Genomic DNA, 18,469 nt, shown 5'->3' with positions numbered 1-18,469 from the left:
TTCTGTGTAAACAGACATCATTTTGAAAACGCAGCTGAGACTTTTCTGAAATAAGAGCATTTTCAGTCAAGTCATGTAAACAAGGCCCTAGAGACACTCATGGTTCAGGTTCTTGCCATAGGAGATTTTTAAACATTAATGGGACAAGATGGGCGATCAATCAATGAGCCCAGTAAGAAAACAGAATGTTCTCTTCTTCTTCTTCTTCTTTTTTTCTTTTTTTTTTTTTACATTTAACACAATAACATAAAAGACTTCAAGTTGTCTAGCAGGTGTTGATGTCTCTACGCTTCAGCAAAAATAATCATACAAAATGACACAAAACACTGGTTATGAAACTCTCCTCATCATCAAGGGGGGAAAAAATCACTCTTTGTACCACAAAATGGGTTGTTTCATCACTTTAGTCATCCAAACTGCAGGAACAGACGCCATCGGGACTCGGAAAGTAGTTACACACTGTATTTTGACATCGGGTGCTTTCTGTGGCGGTGCTGAATCTTTTCTATTGCACTCTCGTGCAGTGCCATTCAAAGTTCCACTGCCACTCGACATAACAACACACCAATGCTCCAGTCAAGTGTTTACATGGATCACAGTAAGTGCCACATAACTCACATATTACAGCAAATTGATTTAGAAATCTGTTGCCAGCACTCCCAATAATTGATTTCATTGATTAGTGCTTTTAGCTCAGCATTACAGTAACAGTGTGGTTTGAGTTGGATAGAGACATTACTGGGATTTTGTGTTCAGGCTCAAATGAATAAAACTTGATACCAAAACTTCTGTCGGTTCATCCAAAATGGCACAAAAAGTTGGGCCGGCCTCTTAACACTGTTTACACAACTCCTCTGAGTGAAAAACGGTTCATTTTGGTGAGTGTTTGCTGCTGGTTTCCGTGAAAAACACGCCGCCGGTGCCTGGAAACTGCTTCCAGAGTTAAATGTCTTCAAAACGCCTTCATCTCTGTCTGAACCCAGAGAACAAAAAGCTTTCTGGAGTACCGAGTACTGCATATGACAGTCCGGCAGAGAATGAGAGGGACTAAGTCACATCAGGTGTCACTTTGGCTTGAGTCACTCTGCACGGTGTTCCCGTTTCCAGCCGAAGCTTTTTCTGCGTTTCGCCATTTACACAAGTTACGTCAAGGAGTTGATCCAGACAGGACGTTGCTATAACACGCGTTGAATGCAGTAATTTTTTATATAAAACATATTATGTTGGAAACTGTATTTCACTTTATTCCTGCAAAATGGCTTGATTCATCGTGGCAACAGGGCTGAAATCTCAAATACGAATGTACAGAAATCAACCGAAAAAAAACTATAAACGTAACAAATTGCTCCCAGTATAAAATGTTGCTGGTGGAACGTACAGATGCATGTGATGGAAAACTGTAAAACCCAGTTGGTGTAAATAAGCAAGAGGAAGAGCCCTGTTATTTGAGAGAACGAATCTCGAAGCACAACGAAATTAACAGCGTCTACCTACGTAAGTGTTTGTATTCATTGCAAATCGTATGGATCATACAATACTCTGTGTCGGGTTCGACAGGAACGAGTGGCCGCTGGACAGCATGGGCCTCCAGTGCGACGTCACCAAGAAGAACCGTGAGGACTTCAGTTCCCCGCCTCGCGAGGGGGCCTACGTTCATGGGCTGTACATGGAGGGAGCGCGCTGGGACACGCAGGTACACCGGCGCTCGTCCACTGGCACTTTCCACTTGTCGTGTCTGTGTCTGGGTTCATAAATGATTTGGATGCGGTGCCTTTTTACAATTACTTCATCATATCCAAATGAATGGTCAGCATTCACATTGCTGAAACAAACAAAGCCAATTGTTCTTGTCTCACGTCGTCACACTGCTGGAGGAGAAGGCACAAAGTCTGACGCGGAGGTCTTAAAGTCATTAGAGCTGGAGCCTCGGAGAAAAGTGGAATCAGTGCGTCCCTAATTTGAAGCCTTTCAATGAACTAACACATTAACAAAAATTACGAGTGAACCATTCTAATAAAATGGTCCTTGAATAGTGGTAACAAGTCAGGTGGTCACTTCTCGCCAGCGGGCCAGGAGTTTGACACCCCTTCCTTAAACCAAATCTCTTTCCAGACTTGATGACCTCACGTCTTCAAACTGAGTGGAGTATCTGGGACTCGTCCCACCTCCCCTCTTTACTTTCTGCTCTCCTCTGGCTGCAGTGCATTACTCAGCTTCCACCGGACCCCCATCTATCTGCATGCATCCCAGTGCTGTTTATACGCGCCCAGCTTTCAAGGAGCATCCCTGTAGACTTCTTAATTAGGGAATGTGCAGAGTGTGCGCTGGAACACTTAGATCACCCTTTAGAGGAGCACTTGCTGGGGTTTTTTTCTCCCTTCATTAAAGTTGGAGGCAAATAGACAGTAGGACAAACGAGGCCGGGCAGCACCTCCTCCTCCTCCTCCTCCTCCTCCTCCTCCTCCTCCTCCTCCTCCTCCTCCACCTCCTCTTAGCCCTCAAGGCCAGCTCTGTGCCAGTGGCGGAGAGTAAGCGGCGCTCCATCTGGCTCCGTGCAGCAGTAAAAGTCAAACATTAATGATAAAGCTGCTCATCTATATCAACGAACGGCACTTTTTTTTTTCTCTCTCTTTAGACATCGAAGGCAGATAAACAACGCTGGTTCTTGAATGAATGTGGCCACGATACTCGAGGTCCCTGTGTGATGAAACACTAAAAACCCGGGGTAACACGGCGTCATTAAACCAGCCTGTAATGACTCTCGGCGAGCTTGTTAAAGAATCGTTGGTACTCGCCCGGACTTCTCCAGGTTCCCTGTATTTAACTTTAAAGTTTGAAGAGCGACCGCGGATGCAATTAAGGGTTTGTCCTCCCGAGCTCTCTCCAAAGTCACCAGGATTTACATTAGTCCCTGAAAGTCGGCGAGAGAAACTGGTGTTTGTCAGCCACTAAGTGTGGGAGGATTAATTAATGAGACGGACCGACTCGCCGTTCAGCGTGTTTAGAGAGGCCCCGTGTTGTGAGGCAGGGCGCCTGCTCCACTCCGGATCCCACTCCGATGACTTTCAGCACTTTCTCAAGGGTGCGTCTTCGGGAAAGTAGAAACTCGCATTATCCAAGCATCCTTTTATTGTTTTGGGTTTTTTTTTCTCCCATCAAACGGCGCTTGGCTCTGAGCTTCCGCTGCGTCTCAAACTCATCGCTAACTTCTTCCAAAATGTTTCTGTCTGTGTTTGACTGGCTTGCCATCCCCACCACTTCTCCTCCTCCTCCTCCTCCTCCTCTGTCCTCAGACCGGTCTGATTGTAGATGCCCGTCTGAAGGAGCTCACCCCAGCCATGCCAGTCATCTTCATCCGGGCCATCCCCGTGGACAAACAGGACAGCCGAAGCGTTTACCAGTGTCCTGTCTACAAGACCCGCCAGAGGGGTCCCACATATGTGTGGACCTTCAACCTCAAGACCAAAGAAAACCCGTCCAAGTGGACCCTGGCCGGCGTGGCCCTCCTGCTGCAGATCTAATGGCAAGACTCGTCAAGATATTAAATCTTTTCATTGGAAATCGCTCAGGGGCTCTTTGCTACGTATTTGCTGGACCTGGCGCAAGTGAATTACAGCAAAAATGCAAAAACATTGAAGGTTTTATTTCTGTTGATAAAGTATTTGATCGGTTATTTGGTGATTGGGACTCTGAGGAGGAAGATTGCTCTCTGAGGAGAACGACTGGTCAGCCACGGAGCGCAGCACGTCGGAGTTAAGTGACGTGTGTGAAACAAGTTTAACGGCTTATTGTCCGGAAATTACGGTACAAGAAAAGTGTGGTTTTGTTTGCCAAAAAAAAAAAGAATTGGGTACATTAAAACAATAATAATGGCAAAAGGGTTAGAAAAGTTGTGATGCAACAATTTTTATTTCTTTTTGTTTTTAAAAAGCTTAGAAGTTGGTAGTGCCAAAAAAAAAACGGGGGGGGGAAAGTTAGTGGTGCAAAACAATAGGCTCACACATCCATTTTCTTGTTTCTTGGACAGGGAGGTGAAAAAGATAAAAAAAAAACGTCATTGATCTTGCAAAAAAGTACAAATAAAAATTTTGGTGGTTCAAAAAAAAATAATCAAGGGAGTATAAAAATGGGCAGTGCCCAGGGAACAAAGTTAAAACATAAATAAATAAAAAAGCTTAAAAAAAATTAATTCATGCAAAAAGTAAATAGTTTAATATGGCAGTGCCAAAAAACTAAATAAAAACCTGAAGTTAGGTCGGCATGAACCAGCCAATAATAGAATCATAATAACGGTGGTGGCCAGAGGGCGGAAAGATCCACAACGTAAACATCAAAGTGTGATATTTAGCTAAATGCAGCAGCTGTTGGTACCTAAATGATTGAAACAATAAAATCGGAGTCGCCTCGCCAGTGGACACAATAAAGTGTCTTCACATCTGTATGGAAAGAAATGGTAGGATAAAGTCACGCAGTTCCATTCAAGTGGAGTTTGTTGGATTTCAGATAAAAGTCGCTGTTGTTTTTCATCCATAGACGAGTAGAAATCTCTTCACTCCCCTGTTACACTCTTGAGTAGCTTCTATCGCTTTCATTAGTCCCACTTTTTGGGTCCATTCAGTACTGCAGTAGTATCCTCTACTATTTTCTTTTGTTGTTTACTGCTCAAAATAGGTTCTGCATTTAAAGTCATATTATTTCAAATGATTGGACCAAAAGTGTGTGGCCAAAGGCAAAATCTATTGTCAAACTCTCTTTCATCTCCACAGAAAAACACACCATAGTTGCACTAACGTTCAAACCTTCAGTTCGACCCTTTTTCTTGATATAAATGTGAAAGTTTAGACGAATATGAAGGTTAGAATTGAGGAAACATACAGGGTGACGTTTCTGCAATCACAGAATTTATTAAAAATAATCAACCAAAATGTGAAAAGGAGTTAAAAACTTGCTCCATTGGTCTGTTGAATGATGTAATTTCCTGCATCTCTTTCAGATTAAAAAGCTTTTTTTCTTTTTAATCTTACAAAATTGTTGTGACTTTTCTTTGGACATTTCCGTGCTCTTGACATGTTGTCTTCCACTCAGCCGATCAAAATAATTTACACATTCACACAATTTCGGCTATGAGTGGAGGAGTGTGTGAGTCGAGAGTGTGCGAGGTGTTCGCCGTTTTGGGCGCGTCACAGAATAAATGTAGCTGAGAGGTTGAGGTCGGCGACTCCGCCCGCGTGTTTCTGATCACGTCTTAATTGATCGCGGACGGCCTCTCTTCGTTTCCTCCTCTCAGTCCCAAAAGTTCTCCTGCATGAAGATGCTTTATCTCGCCCCGCCAGATTGCGCGCGCAGTTTTTCTTCCCGTACTACACCGCTGCCGTCCCGTTTCAGTGCCAGCAAGCAGTCATTTCCCATATCTCCCGTTTCCAGCCCCGCTCTTCCCTTCCAAGTCTTCAGAGCCCCCCACCCCCCACCCCCTTCCACTTCAGCTTCTTTCTTCTTCCCTCCTCCCTATTTGAGAGTTAGTTTGAAAAAAAAAAAAAAAGAAAAAAGTGTGGAGTCTTGCTGATATACTCTTCAACATGTACAGTACGCACACAAATACACACTGCGGAATAAACCCTGCTGTAAAACTCTCCTCCTCCCTCTTTCTTTCTTCCTCCCTCGCCGTCCCCCAGGTCGCATGACGTCTCCTTTATCTGGAGATTGGAGGGCTTTAACGATGCGCTCAGAGACGGAGAGGTGTGTGTGTGTGTGTGTGTGTGTGTGTGTGTGTGTGTGTGTGTGTGTGTGTGTGTGTGTGTGTGTGTGTGCGTGCGTGCGTGCGTGCGTGCGTGCGTGCGTGCGTGCGTGCGTGCGTGCGTGCGTGCGTGCGTGCGTGCGTGCGTGCGTGCGTGCGTGCGTTCTCAAATTATGACTTCTGCGGCAGTTTCCTGCAGGATTCCGCGGTCGCTCCGCCATGTGTAACGCTTCCACAACGCCGGATTCCAGACGTCGCTAAGCCTCGTGCCACTTAGTTACCGATGCTGTTTCTGTTGTAAACACTCTCCGATCACGAGCGATGTGTCACTCAAAAAACCATGACTGGCTTAATTCGCCAGTCTGGGATTCGGCTCAGAAAGTAAACAAACGCTAACACCCGTGAGCTAGCATTAGCAAGACACCGGCTTTGTCAGCGTATCCTACATGCGAATGAAGAAGCAGCAAGTGAGGTTGCAGTGTATTGTGGGTACATTTTTAATGAGCACGTTATCTTAAGTGAGTTCTGTTTGAATGTCAGCTATATTGACAACACTTTGACGCTTCATATAAGCTCATGGGCACTCAAGCTAATTCACTAATTTAGCCAAGCAAATCGCTGATGTTCGAAATCGAAATTTTATAATAACCAATAATTGTTTAAAACATCATGAATTCAAATGTTTAGGCATAAAAAATGCTCGAAACTGATGCAAAAAGCATTAAATTTCAAAGCACACTTTCTGTAGCACAGTAATGCCAACAAAAACCTAACTTTGGATAGATTTTTTCTTTTTTTTCAATCAGTAAAATTCCCCAAAATTCTTTGTTATGCAATTTGTCCTTTATTACTAGCTGGTGTTACAATAAAACGTACAATACCACCAGATGGCGTTTCAGATGAAGACGGAAGAACATCAAAATATGTCAAAGGCATGTTTCATAAACTTACTGGCCTGAAAACACGGAAGCCAAATCCTCAGCCAGAACTCAATACTCCACTTCTTGTTAGACTCTTCGTGACTTAGATTAAGTCGGTAAGGTAGGCTTGATGATGTCTGCAGCTTTATTCAGCAGCAATCATTTTTGCTTGTGAAGTGCTTCAAGCTCCAAATACGAGCTCCACTTTGGACCAAAGGGTCCAGCCCCCTCTCTGCAGAGCACGCCTCGGGCTGCGGACCGGCGGTTTCAGCAGGCATGAAGACCAGATTCACACGATGTTCTAGGCATGACGGCCAGCAGCTAGAAAGCAGCGGCGGACAATCCCTCGAAGAGTTCACGCCTGGAATGGGGAAGAAGCTACCTTTAATCATCTGCTTGTGAGAGACGTCAGGCGGTTGCTAGGTTACCGGTCAGTCCACAAGGCTCCTAATGCGGATGCTGTAGAGATGCCTGATGTGTAAGCATGCAGAATTCTAATGTCAATGAGAATGTGACTGCGGGAATCTGCAGGTAACCACGACGACGACCCTTTTCAGAGTCTCCCGCAACCTGAAACCCTTCAAATATTAATTGTGTGGTCATGTTGTGGTCATCTGGTCAACAGCAGTCATTTGATGAACGTCTGTTTCGTCGTCTTGTGCCGTTAGTCTTAACCCTTTGTGACCCAAAGAGACATTCTTGTTTCAGATTAAACTCTTGGAGCCACAAAACATGTCAAATCTTCAAAATGAGGCCAGCAAAGCTAATAAAGTTTAATTATTCTTATGTTAGATTATTTCTTATGTTGCATTTATGACTATTAATCATGATTTGTAAATAAAAAAAATTTCAAGTTTTAGTGGTATTACTCTTTATGCTATTGTTACTGGATTCAGCTCTTTATTGGATTGCTTAAGCTGATTTTAGCCTTTTTAGCAATTTTATGTGTTTTAGCTGTTTGTAATTTTACAGTTTGTAGTGATTCTAGCTATTTTAGTTGTTTTAGCTTTTTTTTCTTTTAAGCGATTTCTTTATTTTTAGCATTTTTTTTTTTTTTAGCTATTTCAATTATTTTACTTGGTTTTTGCTCGTAAAATGATTTTAATCGTCGGTAGTTATTTTGACAGTTTTTAGTAATTTGAGCTATTTTAGTTGTTTTAGCCACTTAAAGGCTTTCATAGGTTTTGGTTTTCATTTTCTACAGGAGTATGTAGAAGTATAACAAACCACCCTGGATTAGCGAGACGACGTCTCATTTCTCACAGCGCTGTTTTAAACTGCACTTTACTCGAGTATCGCTGTGTGTGGCTTAAGTTTTATTTGACAGCTCTCTAGCTCCGACTAGTGGCCGATGGGTGCATGACAGTTAACAGCACCTTGCAGATGAATACAACTTTTTTCGCTCGCCTACGCGACTATGGATTTGAAGCATTTTCAAAAAGTTGTGTTTTGTTCCAATTTTGTGTAAATGGACAACGGCTTTGCGTTTTCCACTTGAAATCACTGCCATGTAACCTGATTTTCCTAACAACCTCTTGTGATCGCTGGCGCCTCCTCAAGGTGGTCCCGGAGGATTGGTCATGATCACGTAGTCATCTGCTCAGAAACGACTGCTATCAGTCACCTCACCACAGTTGACCCTCTTTTGCCACCAAACCCTCACTTCTGTTTCGTCGAGATCTCCCAGAAGGCACTTGACGGACGGACCACCAGTCTGCTCGCCATCCTACGGGATCCTCGCAGCCCCTGGCTCAGCTCGTCCCGCCTCAGCCAGCAGATTCAGACCAACATGTGCGAGGGGAAGCTTTTTTGGCTGAGGCTGGAGACCGGGCTAATTAGCTTTGACAGAGCTGATGAGTTGCTAATTAAATGTTTATCTGAATTTGGCATCTGTCGTAAAACAAATGTCTGCTAGCTGCCTACAATCTGTGGATTATCACAAATAACTGAGGTTGGGTCCTGCGTAGGAGCAGATAAGCCGGGAGGAGGAGGGGATGGTGATTTGGGCAACATTTTGAAGCTCGTCGGTTGCGTTCGGAGCTGACTGACCCACAATGATCATCAGAGTTCACAATGCCTCTCCTCTACTGATGTGAAGAGGTTTTTTGTGATGAGTACAGTAACAGTTACTCGCTCCTTACTTGTTTTTTTTTATCTATTAGAATCAATTGGAAAGACTGCTGTTGGAAGTTGGAGTAGTACTGTGGGAGGTAAGTGAAAGTGTAGCTCTTCTTGTGCTAGTCAGATGTGTTTAATTTGAAAAACATTAATCTTGTCATAACATCTGTAACCGGTGCAATTATTAAGCTTATACCACATCAGAGTCATTCCAACTCGGTATGTGGTTCGCCTGGCCTTTGTTGGGAGGATCGGAAAGAATGTGGTGGCAATTTGGCGTAAATATTATTCACTTAGAACATTCCACTGCCAAAAATTTAAAAGGGATTTATGTCTAGTCTCACATTCTTTCACAGTCTCTCAGTCACTCAGTTCCCAGAATGAAGAGCCGCTTGAATAAGCCCAGCCTAAATTGGTCCAATCAGGACAGGACCAAAAGTCCAAGGAGCGTTTGAACCACCCTGAAATAACATTGACCCAATATTAGAATAATAAATGCACACAACTAAAGAGAAAACAATCACCACATCTCAAATTACATTCAATACATTATATTTACCTTTCAATAATCCCCCACTATGGATATACAAACAAATATGGAAACAAGTCACCCCTACAGACAGTGGGCTGCGCCATATGACGTCAGACAGGTGACACGCGGGTCCGACAGCTGCGCGCGTTCGGAGCCGGACCGGAAGTGTGTGAGGTGAGTTGCGGTGGAGTTTTGTTCAGACTAAATACTGTGAACAAGTGAAAAGTGGAGTAGCGGCTGCTACGCCACAGGCTCAAGATGTTATTAAACACATCCTGCAGTGATGATGGAGGTTTATGTGGCAAAACACACAGACATTGCTGCGCATGCTCCTGACGCCACATCCCCAACACAAACTCCCAATGTCCACAAACACTCCCACATCACATGCCTCGCACGAAAACACCAAGCATATGAATATTAAGTCCACATTTATCAACTGGGGATTCATGTCCGGGTGTGACTGTGTGCAGCAGACGGAGGAGAAAGATTGCTGACATTTCTATGCATTTTGCACCAGAATGTATAATTAAAATTGGCTTCATGTTGAGATTGTAGTGATTTTCTGTAACGATTGTTTGGTTTTGTGAAAGAAAAAAAAATAGACCTTTTCGTCACGCATACAAACAAAGAAAATCTTTTAAAGTTTAAATCTAAAGGTTAATTTGGTATAATTTCACTGGTTCTGGCCCGCTCAACAACCCTGCCGTATACTCAAGCCTATTTCATCATTTACATTTGTCTTTATTTATTTAACACCAACAATAATTTCATCCCTCTAAATGTGTTTTGATACATTTTACTTATCTCTGCTTTTATGAGGATTTTTTTTTTTTTTTGTGAAGCCCTCTTGATTTTAAGGTAAAATATTTAGTTTTTAAACATATACAAATATGGAAACAAGTCACCCCTACAGACAGTGGGCTATGCATTTATAAGAAAAAGAGAGAAAGAGGAATTGGTCAAAATGTTTAAAATGGTAGAAGTTTGGGTCCCTCGAGAAAAAAAGGTTAGGAATCAGCCAACAATCAATCAGCCAAAACGTCACAATCCTTTGGTTGCCAAAAACTTAATTATTATCCAGTAAACGCATGAAATATTTTGGAAATAGGTATGTTATTGTTTCACATCGACGTTCCCAGTTGGCGCCACTCTCCGACTTGTTTCGTCTCCAAATGCTCACATCAGTGTGGATTGGCCGTCTTCAATGTGGGATTGCATGGATTCGGATTGTAGCGCCAACGGTTTCAAGGTGGGACATCAGTCCTGAATAATCCTCTTTGATGGAGGAGTCCCTTGATCAGAGCCGGTTTCTGGTCCGTCAGGAAGAATACAGAATACTATAAAGACAACGGGGTACCTTTCTCCCCCATCCAAAGTCATTACAGCTACTCCGTCAGCAAACTACACAAAATTGAACAAACGTCTTTGTTGGGGAATTTCACATCTCTTTCTCTGGCGGCTCCATTCTTATGGGGATAGTTTGCTCAGTGGACCAGGTCCCAAAGTTTGTACACTGCCATTGAGGAATGCAATGTCTTCATCTCTCCAGTTCAGCATCTTGTTTCAACATAGCTGCTCCCTAGACTCTATAATCTAACCTACAACCCTTCTATCACAGATTATTCCCAAAAAACGTCTCTGTTCCGTCCACCCTGACGGTCCTCTCGCTCAACTTCACAATTTTCCTCCGACGGTTTACCCCAAGTTCCCAAACTTTCATCTCAAAGTTGTCTCTTTAGCTGTTATGGCGTCGCTGTGTTTTTCTCTCCACAGATTCGACTGATGGGAATCCAGAGGACCGCAGCTGATCAACATGTTGATGCGCTCAGGTATCACTCTACTCTCAGAGCAATAAAGTTTATGAGAAGGGCTTTGAGGACTGTTTCTCTACCTCCGCTCCAGTGGCAGGCAGAATTTCAGCGGAGTTGTGTTGTTTGTGCCGTCCGTCCCTTCGTCCTCCTCTGGTTATGTCTTCAAAATGCCTTCAGGACGTTTTTTTTTTTTCTTTTTCTCCCCAGCCTCGGCCCATAAGGGTAGACTTGCTCAGACGTGAGCAGCTTCACATATCATAATACTTCATAGTTTTCTCACATTGTATTTTATTTTTTTTTTATAGTTACTTATCTGTCATAAAGGAATTATTTTAACGCTCTCAGTGTTTGTTGAAGGACGGCTGCTTGAATGACCAGGGACCCCACAATGCACTTGTTTTAGAGTCAGAGAAGGTACAACCCACACCTCAATTCTGGCTTTATTGATCCGACTCCAGCTCCTAATTAGCTTTGGCTGATGTTATTGACCTCGGGGTTCATGTTTATGTTCCATACTGAGCATGTTCTAATGACCCATTCGATTTAGAGAAGTCCACAATGACTCGACAAAAAACATTGTTTTTGTTCAACCTTGTAACTTGAAAAATCTACCAGACGCAAAGACACATTTACAGTAAAGTAAAGGGATTTTTCTTTCACTGCTTCAGCTTTAGTTATTTTTATTAATGTTTGTTTTACTTTCTCGTGCCTGTCCCACATTTTTCCAAAAGCCGTGCTTTCTCACCTGGAGTCACTTCAGCCGCTAATCTGGGCGTTAGGTGATGTCACATCAGTTATTTTAGGGACGATGCTCCATAATCTGGATGCGAGTGGGAAGAAGATGCTCTGAAATCTGTCAGCACTTGTTGAAAAGGCAGATTTGTAAATAACTGTCAATGAGACTCGGCAAGAAAACAAAACATTGAAGAAACCGACCAGTGTTCCAGGCGATGCTGGGAAACCTTTCATGTTGCTCTCAGGTGGATCGAGATAATTCAGGATATTTAAGTGCCTCCACTAACAGCCGGTGTTCACGGAGACAAACAGTTCGGAATAATAGATAACTGCTACAAATGACAGAGTGAGCAAAATGAAGAGAGAGCAGAGCTGCGATTCTCCTCATGTCCAATAAAAGTCACAGTTGGCGAGCCCAGTGAGGTTTCTGTACTTGTTACTGGCATTAATTCTATTTCTGTGATCAGTTACCCATTACTCCCAGCGAAAGTTTACACGCAAGTGCGTTTCGCCGAGATTCTCCATCATTTCTCCTGCTGGAACGGCAGGAGCCACTGGTGGTGTCATCTGAGCATCTTGCAGGTAGTTAAATCATCTGTGACGGCACGTTGGGCTCAGTCAAAGAAGGAGGACTTCAGCAGCGCCTCGCTTCATTCCGCCTTGAATATTTGCCGCCCGACTGTACTGCAGCCCGTCCTCGGCTCTGCCGGCGCGTCCGAGCGAGCAGCCGATGTCAACAGGCACTCCTCCACACGACACAGGTGGAGATGGAGTCTTTTTTTTTTTTCTTTCTTTCATTCTCCACTCAGAAGTCGTTCTCAAGTGCCGCGGGTAGAAGTGGTCGAGGAAGAGAACGTGGAAATAGACGAGCACTTGAAATTTCCCCGATTCGAGGCAGAGAAGAAACGAAGCACTTGAACACGGCGCCGCTGAAGCGAGCTCCGCGGCGAGCTGCTCGCGGCGGACGCATTGGCAGGGGTCGGACCACTGTCATGTTCTCCTGACCTTTTTTTGTGAGCGATCCACAGTGAGACTAAATGTAAAAAAAATTCTGTGGGGGGGGGGGGTGCAAAGCAGAACGGAGTGACCTCTGTTGATGTCTCAGTGGATGCTGGAAGACTTTTTATTTAGCAAATTTTCGGTCACGAACCTGAAGGGGTAAGGAGGGGCTATGACACCCCATCTGGTCCAACTTCCTCTATTTTTCTTAAAAGACAGGCTGTTATCTCATCTCTCCCGCTGATGTGTAGAAACTCACCCCATTAACTCTAAACTCATCATCACACAGCATGACCCTTGACCCCTATCAGCTTCCCAGAGCGCTGTAATGTGGCCGCCCACTGCATCCTGGTTAAATGTGGAAAAGTTTGGTTCCAGTTAGCCAAGCCTTCTTCAAGAAAGTCACTGGTTTTTTTAGCAAACCTCATCTCTTCATATTTTTCCGAGCTAATATTGTAGGTAGATCGTCGTTACAGAAGACATGTTGGAAAAGCTGCGCCGAACACACCTCGCCCCCATATCCAATGTGATACTAAATCACTTATAATGTAAGATGTGATCGAATTCATCCTCCATGCCGAGTGGGTAAAGCTGCATCACCTCACCAAACAAAAATGATCCTCATTAACTCTAAACTCATTCGCTGTGCGCGCCTTGACTCATTTCAGGTAGAAATGTAATACAGAATGATGGATTTCCCGTTATCAGGAAAGTGACGAACCTCTTTGCCTCTTCTCATTTCTTCCAAACTCACAAGTTAATGATGTTTCAGGCTAATTCACCAGCATACCCGAATGAGACAGGTTGAATAAATGTAAAAAAGGTTCTAGCTCTATGTAAAGCAGAGCTCCCAACTCTCAGCCATTGAAAGGGAATTTAATGTGATCAACTCTAAACTTAGACTCTCTACACGTTTTTAAGTGAAAACTGAAAAGTTAGGGATTATGTTCACATGACTACGGTGATCGAAGCCACTGGAAAATGCTGCTATTGCACCGCAGGAAAGTCGTCTTCTACACATGGACGAGCAGATGGACAGTAAGAGCAGTGTCTGCCTCCAGAGTGTCGTGGCTCCGTATTCTCCTGCGACTTGGTAGTTTTATAGTCGACAGTCACTGTAATAACAGTCCAACTTGGTCGTCTGTCCACCGGAATGACTGTGTACTCGCCGCTGTTAGTGTTTATAGTGTATTGTTGTCTGCACACCGTGTGTGTGGGGGTGGGGGTGGGGTTGGGTGTGTGTGTTTTCATTACCCACTCAGCCAACAGTGCCAACTCGTGGCCTGACATTCCAACTAGATCAGCGTTTCTGCCCTCGACATGTAAATGTACGTCGTTTTCAAAATGTTGCCTTGTAAACATGAAACTTTTCTGAATGGAATTTGCCAAAACGATTACGTTTTCACTTGAAACGTTGCCGTGTGTGTTTAAAAAAATATATAAAAAATGCCGTCCAGTGGCTCCGAGCACCGTTGTCGTGTAATTGGACACCCAAAATGCAAGTTTAACATTTTCACTCAACAACGTTATCGTTTAAACTGGGGCCTGAAATCCAAAGGCCTTTTCATGGTTTGGTTTGCTTTGACCAGCAGACGCAGGTATTTATGGTCCACAATAGCGTCTCACTTTAAAAGTGTGACTGTTCATGCTGGAATACCACATTAGGACAGTGCCAGCACTTCTTCTGCTCACTTTTCAGGTCACGTCACAGCTCAGCTCGTAGCCGCACGTCGTCTTCTGCACACGCGGTTCATTTCAGGGTCAAAGTCTCTTCACGGTGAAGTCTGATGTGAAATTTCGGATATCAGCAAAAAAATAGGAAGTGAGCGTGAAGCCCTGCAGTGTGAGCGCAGCCTTTCATTACATTCTCTTCTACTCAGTCAGATGTGATTGAGTGTGGAAGATGGAATAAAACTGCTCCCCCCCCCCCCCCCCCCCTGTCTTTTTCAGCCTGAAAACGTCTTTTTCCGTGTCAGATCCAGACAGACGTGACAGCCTCGTCGACGGGACCGCCTGACAGCACCGCCGGGACGGCGCGGTTCCGGGAGCGAACGGGAGTGTGGGGGCGTACGCCGAGCACGAGTTAAATATTTAACCAGCAAATAGAAGCCCTCTGGCCTGGGCTCATGTCAGCATTAACAACACGGCAGACAGGTAATGAAATACATGGCGGGGTAAATGTGTGCTTTGTGAGATGTGTGGAGACAGTTTGAGAGCTGCTGATTATTTTATGGACGACCGTGTTTCCTCCTCCTCCTCGGCCGGGTTATCACGGCTATCTTACCTCTCGCACCTCGGCCGCTCGCTCGCCGTTTCCTTTTGATTACCGTCTCATATTTTCATTTAAATGCTGATGGGCTGGAGGATCAGTGTAAATTGGAAACTCTAACTTATTCAGTTTTCTCCTCTCTCCTCCTACCCCTCCCCCCCCCCCCCCCCCCCCTTTGTGTTTGTGGAGGAGTGCAATCGCATGCGCCGTTGTTTGCTGTGAGAATTGTCGCAGATTTTCCATGAATTTAAAGGAGGTCGGAAATTGCACTGACCAGCATTAAAATGGGCCGCCATTAATTCAAATGTCAAATTGGAGGCACGCTGTCCGGCTGCAAATCCTCATAACCGAAAGTGTCAGTTAAAGGTGTTCCGGTGTGCGACCGACCTCCGCCACCTCAGTACAATCACCCCTTCGCAGATGGAAGATTGGACTCGCAATTACACAAACATTTTCCCTGCTGACTGTTTCTGAACAATATCCACATCACAAATGCATAGAACGCAGCGAGAATACAAAAGCCACATGACAGGTGCAAAAGCCACAACAGGAATATGAAATAACACAGCGCAAATGATAAAGCACATGGACGCAATAGCCACAACACAGATACAGACACCGTGACAGAAAAGCAATAATACATCGCAAATGAAACAACATAGATTTAAAAAAAAAAAAAAGGATCAAAATGCAAATTCAGCGACACAAATACTAAAGAAACGACACAAACACAAAAAGCGGGACACAATACAAGACCTGCAACACAAATACGACAACCACAAGACAAATACAAAAGTGGGAAAACAAACACAAAAGTTACTACAAAAATACAAAACGAACAGTACCAAATACAAAAGTTACAACATAGCAACACAAATACAAGGATTACAACACAACCACGAACACATAAGTTGCAACACTAACAAAAACCACAACAGAAATACTACAGGCACACTGCAGTATAGGAGCACAATGCTCCTCTGAAGCTGCAACACAACACACACAAGCTACTTTACAAACAGACAAAGAGAAAAGCCAAACTGGAAGTGATTGAGTAGCAGGCTGTCGTCATATTGTGTCCTGTCGAGCCTTCTGGGCCACCGTAGCAACAGAAACATTTTAACTGAACTGCTTTGTCATGAAACGCCTCCGGCAAGTTCTCCTCCGATTTTGAGACTTAATTATATATCTATACATACTTGCAGATTTTCATTAATTCAGATTTGGCCTGTGGCTCGTAACGATTATCTACTGTGGCATTCTCATTACAGCGACTTATTGCAGCTTCACACTGCAGCATATATCAGGTGAACATGTGATGCGTACACTGCGGATGTGGATATCTTTATACTAACACATTTACAGTACATCGTGCAGCGCTCCTAGACCTTGCACACTAGAAAGTGTGTGACGCGTTGTTTCGACTTCCGCCAGCAGTTTTACTTGAACTCTTTCCGATCATTTTGAGCCGGCTCTGCTTTTTACCCCCCCCCCCGGGGGGGCTCGGTGGCCGCTTCCCTGCCGCAGACTTTCTTTTGTGTTTGCTGCAAACACAGCAGGCTTTGTAATATAGCTCCTTCATTACCTTCAGCCTTATTTACAAAGCCCAAGTCAAAATTGACTTTATCCAAGAAAAACAGGCTCTCGGGCTCCACAGGCTGAAATTGAACTCGGCCACCGGGGTTATTTGCGCACACCTCACCGGATGAGCCCTGCCACTTGCAGTGGTAATGTGACCGGCGTCTCAGATTTCCCAAGCAAACACACGACACAGACACCTCTCAGGGAAGAATTTTTTCATGTTTAGAAAAATATGGATGGTTTATTTGACCCTACTTTGACAAGCATTATATGTCATTTCCATGATTTTCAAGTCTTCTGATGTCAATGGAAACACAGTCTACATCCAAATATGAACAGTGGTATATCTGGTATCAACAACACATTCATTCACTTCTCGTCCTACAAACAGTTTTTGCAAAGACACACAAAGTATAGTATTAATTGATCCTGTCAAATACTCGGTTAAGTGGGTTTTCTATTCTGAACTCACGAAACAGTGATGAATTATAGTTGTTGTTGTTTTTTTTGTTTTTTTTAAGAATCTATTGAAAACAGACAGTCTAATACAAAGTCCATCCAGTACAGACTTGTCCATAATACTGCTTCTAGAATAGCTTATTTACAATCGTCTACTGGAAGCAAAAAAACCTGCCATTGCTTTAAGAACAAAACAAGCTAGCCATCACTATTCAAACGCAAACATAAAATTGAAAAACAGAACAGTTTTTTTTCCCATTGATTGTGCTTTGTAACCCACAAAACCACTTCTTTTTTAGAAATGGATCATCCGTCAGAGGCACGAATAGAAGTGCTGATAACATCCATTTCGATCTCTCTCGTTGAGATTCTCTAGAGCTATGAGTAGGACAGGGCGTACAAATGGTTGCTTGTTTTATTTCTTCATTTATTTATATATTTATAAAGTTGTTACAGGCTCATTCTAGTTCGTCACCTGTGGTGGTGGTGTTGTGTTGCACAACAAAAGTCACAGAGGAATCAGTTCTTGTGTTTAACCATGCAAAGCCCTTTAAGATTTTGCCAGAAAAGGTCACAGAATAGATTTGTTGGACAAAGAGGGGCGTCTGATAAAGGCTAGAACAGACACTATCAGTGTTTTCCCCACTAAAACATACACAGAGTGAGGTCGCAGCCTGTGAATGGGTTGGATAATCAAGACGTTGGAAATAATAATAGGCAAGTTAGCTGGATAATACTACAACTACCCCCCAGTTCTCCACAACCCTCTCTGGCTTCTGATCTAGCTGGGCCTGTGTATTCAGTGTACAGTGTAACTCGTTTTTCCGGTCTCTCACAGTAAGCTAGTAAGTGTTGTTGGTCCTTGAACCTCTGACTTTGCAGGAACTTCAGTCAAAGAAAAGTGAAATTGCCACCATCCTACTCCTAAAGAAGGCCAGTGTACCCGTGTACCTCAGTCAAACCCACACACCTGTGCAGTCCAGGCAGGTAGCCCCGCCCCCACCCCGCCCCCGCCAACAACCGCGGCTGCTGTTACACAGTCACTTCAGTCTTGCTGCCTGTGCGGTAGTGCTGTGGTTGTTGTTGCTGCTGGTGGTGCTGTGGGATGTAGTGGAGCTGTTCCACAGTGTGAGTCCGTCTGGAGGCAAACGCCTGCCTCTTATTGGTTGTCTGGTTCATGGCTAAAGTGTTGGAGTGCTCAGATCGTCCCGCTCCCGGTGCCCCACTGCTGCCGCCGCCTCCTCCTCCTCCTCCTCCTCCTCCACCAGCACTACCACCACCACCACCACCACCTCCTCCTCCTCCTCC

The 18,469-nt window shown here is 44.1% G+C and overlaps 2 protein-coding genes across 3 annotated transcripts in view; one reads left to right on the top strand and one right to left on the bottom strand.

The window, feature by feature from the left end:
- Positions 1 to 3,521, top strand: part of dnah9 (dynein, axonemal, heavy chain 9) — a gene marked incomplete at both ends in the record, with an annotated part of 175,720 nt that extends 172,199 nt beyond the window's left edge. For both annotated transcript variants that reach the window (XM_080460910.1, XM_080460909.1), the window contains 2 exons: positions 1,558 to 1,693; positions 3,294 to 3,521. In XM_080460910.1, the coding sequence (XP_080317036.1) occupies positions 1,558 to 1,693; positions 3,294 to 3,521 (364 nt within the window). The remainder of the gene's footprint in view (positions 1 to 1,557; positions 1,694 to 3,293) is intronic.
- A 14,672-nt stretch (positions 3,522 to 18,193) lies between these two features.
- LOC308120397 (shisa family member 6) overlaps positions 18,194 to 18,469 on the bottom strand; it is a gene marked incomplete at its 3' end in the record, with an annotated part of 87,232 nt that continues 86,956 nt past the window's right edge. The window contains exon 9 of the mRNA XM_080481002.1: positions 18,194 to 18,411. Coding sequence (XP_080337128.1) covers positions 18,194 to 18,411 — 218 coding nt within the window. The remainder of the gene's footprint in view (positions 18,412 to 18,469) is intronic.

Source organism: Lipophrys pholis (genome assembly GCF_963383615.2).
Source record: "Lipophrys pholis genome assembly, chromosome: 1".
NCBI lineage: Eukaryota > Metazoa > Chordata > Actinopteri > Blenniiformes > Blenniidae > Lipophrys > Lipophrys pholis.
The sequence above is the reverse complement of the archived record's forward strand: the minus strand, read 5'-3'. Positions and strand labels throughout refer to the sequence as shown.